Raw genomic sequence first — 3,873 nt, 5'->3', positions numbered from 1 at the left:
CCCACCCCCCACCAGTCTGAAGAAGGGTTTCGGCCCGAAACGTCGCCTATTTCCTTCGCTCCATAGATGCTGCTGCACCCGCTGAGTTTCTCCAGCAATTTTGTGTACCTTTAATTTTTAAATCCCCTTTTGATATCGCCACATTGTCTAAAATACACCACGAATCTTTCTCCCATCGATTTCATTGGCAATTTTGCATTGTATCTCTCGTTTTGTGACGGATTAACTTCCATATGAACAGTGATAGATTGAGCTGAAAAGCACAACCGTGTAAACACGTGAATAACACGAAGGGACAGTCCGGATCAGTTTCATCAACCATACGCGTTAAAGAACTGGACAGTGAAATGAGTTAAATACTAAGTATTTCAACGAAAAATTGTTTCATAATCTATTGATTTTATTCGAGCTAGCTAAATAAAGAATCTGACGAAGGGGCCGCGACTTCAAACGTCGACTATTCCTTGTACAGATACTGCCTGTCTCTGTGTAGTGTTCAGCCCAACAAAAACGGGGATAATGCCCCACGGACGCATATAATCTGCCCCCATACGGGTGCGCCGGGACTCTATTCAAATCCCGGCGAGCAGGACAAAGCCTCCTCAGCGAGAGGAAGGCGCGTAACTTCACGTTTTCATCAACCGCGGTCCATCAATGTTCTCTTGTTCTTTACAACCAGGCACATAATTGACCATGGAATTAATTTTCTAAAGGACTGACAACGGTTAGAATTCAATGTTTATAAATAGTTTGAGCCAACAGACTTTGATGGCCCGATGCTAAACATCCCCTGTCCATTCCATCCACAGATGCTGCCTGACCCGCTGCGTGACCCCTGACCCGTTGTGTTTTGCTCATCTTTTGCAGTAAACTGCGTTGACTTTAATTCCAAACTGACTGAGTGTCAATGGTTTTATTTCAATCCAGCGCACAGGCCAGATCGAGTAAAAATTGTGGAGTTATGCGGAAATAGTTGGGTACTGACAGAAGCCTTGGCGTTCGGGGAGGAAACAAGCAACGCACGTGTATAAAAAACCTTCCCCGTACATCTGCAAAAAAAGCAAAGAGCGGTTTAAAATACGTTGGGTGGGGAGCGGTGTGGAGGGGGGGGGGGGGGGGGGGGGGGGGGGCTGCATAGCATGTACACGGCTCTAGGCCGGTCCCCCAGTTCAATTGAAAGGGGATGCATTTTAAGCAACTCAGCGCACACATGGGCACAGTGGCGCCGGCGGTCGTGCTATCCGTGCAATTGATGAATCTCAGTCTGTTCATTCGAGTCTTGCCATCATCCTCGTAAACATTCTCTGCACTCTTTCCAGCTCAATATCATAGAAACATAGAAAGTAGGTGCAGGAGTAGGCCATTCGGCACTCCGAGCCTGCACCGCCATTCAATATGATCATGGCTGATCATACAACTCAGTATCCTGTACCTGCCTTCTCTCTATACCCCCCCCTGATCCCTTTAGGCACAAGAGCCACATCTAACTCCCTCTTAAATATAGGCAATGAACTGGCCTCAACTACATTCTGTGGCAGAGAATTCCAGAGATTCATCACTCTATGTGTTAAAAATGTTTTTCTCATCTCAGTCCTAAAATATTTCCCCTTTATCCTTAAACTGTAACCCCTTGTCCTGGACTTCCCCAACATCGGGAACAATCTTCCCGCATCTAGCCTCTCCAACCCCTTAAGAATGTTGTAAGTTTCTATAAGATTCCCCCCAGAAAAAAATGATGGGTAATGAAAGGGGGTGTGTGTTCATGTCCATGGATCATTGAAGTTTAGGATAGATGGACACGCCCTGTCACGGAGGCCGCATATGCAGAGGCCTGCCCTTGCACCACACATCTGCTTTACATTGTGCGCCGTAAAGGCATATCCTCTTCTCCTTGACATTCCCCTCTGGGAATAATGTTCTGACTATCTACCCTATCATAATTGTATATACTTCTGTCTGGTTTCCCTTTAGCCTGTGTCACTGGAACGCCTTCGCATTCTCCCTGCAAAGGGGAGATCACAGCTGCACGCATTTAAACATTGGAGTATAATGGAGCGACGGTAAATAGCGGAGGGTGGGGGCAGATTGAACACGCTTGGAGATATTCCGGGATAAAAAACTATGATAACGCCTTTTGAATTAGATCGTTCCGGCAAAAAGCGGGTTGAAAGAAAGTAGATACAAAGAACTGCACATACTGGAGCTCGAGCAAAACCACAAATTGCAAGAGGAACTCACTGGGTCAGGCAGCATATATGGAGGGAATATGGGGAGGGCGACGTTTCGGGTTGGGACCCTTCCACAGAACGGAGTGATTTGATTATGGAAATATATAGAACGAGCAGATAATCGAATTCCAAATGTCGAGTCACTGCCTCGCCAGTTTTACTGGGTTACCGATGAAACGAGTTAGAACCTTAATCCCGTTCTTCACCTCCTCTCTGAACTTGCTTTGGGTCATTGCGTAAATACAGGTGTTGGAGCAACAACTGAGACGAATGAGTAATGTTCCCACCTCATTTGCGATGGTCGATGGGCTTGTGAGATCAGAGGCCACAAAATTGATTGTAATTCGCGTAAATATGAAAGTTACTGCCCCTGTCGTCCAGAGTAATATGTAGGTGCCGGACACGGTGAAGAGCAACACGATTGCATTGTGTCGATTCGCCACCTCAGTGTCCTTACCATCCAGTGATTTCAGTCGCCGGCGGATCCTGCTCGCTGCTACGATATTCCTGACTGTCAGCCCATTCAGAATCAGGATTAGAATGATTGGGAGGAAGGATAATGACAGGTTACACATCCAAGAAAACAACATCCACCAGATGGAGGTGAAATAGGCGTCTTTGTGCCGGCATCCCCAATTCACATTCTCCATGGTGAAGTGTGGCTCGTACATGAAGTGAAAGGGGATGTACTTTAAGCAGCTCAGCGCGCACATGGACGCAATTACTACGGCGGCCGTCCTATTCGTGCAATAGACGAGTCTCAGCTTCGGGCAGCAAATGCTGACAAAACGGTCAAAGGTGAAGGATACGGTTAACCAGACGGAACAGTCCAGGGCGAGGATGCGCAGGTAAACATATGAAGGGCACATCGTGAAGCGGGAGAGGAAGGAATTATAGGTGTAGGGGATATAGACTTCTTTGAGCAACACCTGTAAGATGACCACGAGCAGATCGGCCATTGCCATCGCAACCATGTAACGGGTGATTCCTCTGGTGAGACCGCACTTTCCCCGGTACAGGATCGCAGCTGTCATCACGTTAGCTGGAGAAGGAACAATGTGCAGCAAACTAACCAGTTAATCAGCAGCCAAGTATGGAGCGACGGCCTCATTGGAGCGGATACTTTGCAAATGACAACCCCAAACCGTAGAGAACAGGAACAGGCCATTCCGCCCTATATATTAACACCGAACATCATGCCTTTGCCCGCACGCGCGCCATCATATTGTACTCCCTGCATATCGATGTGTCTCTCCAAGAGCCTCTTAAACGCCATTATCATATTTGACTCCAACACCGCTCACAGTAGACAAAAGTTCTGGAGAAATTCAGCGGGGTAAGGAAATAGGTAACGTTTCGGGCCGAAACCCTTCTTCAGACTTCAGGGGTGGGGGGAGAAAGGAAAAAGGAAGAGAAGGAGCGCGAGGGCTGGGGGAGAGCTGAGAAGGGGAGGAGACAACAAAGGCTAGCGGAAACCGGTGAATTCAATCTTTATACCACTAGGGTGCAGACTGGCCAAGCGGAATATGAGGTGTGGCTCCTCCAATTTCCGATGGTGTTCACTCTGGCCATGGAGGAGGCCCAGGACAGAGAGGTCGGATTCGGAATGGGAGGGGTAGTTGAAATGCTGAGCCACCGGGATATC

At 47.8% G+C, this 3,873-nt stretch overlaps 1 protein-coding gene across 1 annotated transcript; it reads right to left on the bottom strand.

Annotated features, from left to right (window-relative positions):
- Positions 1 to 2,368: 2,368 nt before the first annotated feature.
- LOC129716021 (probable G-protein coupled receptor 139) lies at positions 2,369 to 3,262 on the bottom strand. The gene has a single exon (XM_055665894.1). The coding sequence runs from the start codon at positions 3,260 to 3,262 to the stop codon at positions 2,369 to 2,371; it is 894 nt and encodes a 297-aa protein (XP_055521869.1).
- Between the last annotated feature and the right edge of the window lie 611 nt (positions 3,263 to 3,873).

This window comes from Leucoraja erinacea, unplaced genomic scaffold, assembly GCF_028641065.1.
Source record: "Leucoraja erinacea ecotype New England unplaced genomic scaffold, Leri_hhj_1 Leri_160S, whole genome shotgun sequence".
NCBI classification, from domain to species: domain Eukaryota; kingdom Metazoa; phylum Chordata; class Chondrichthyes; order Rajiformes; family Rajidae; genus Leucoraja; species Leucoraja erinaceus.
This window is presented reverse-complemented; position numbering and strand designations above follow the sequence as displayed.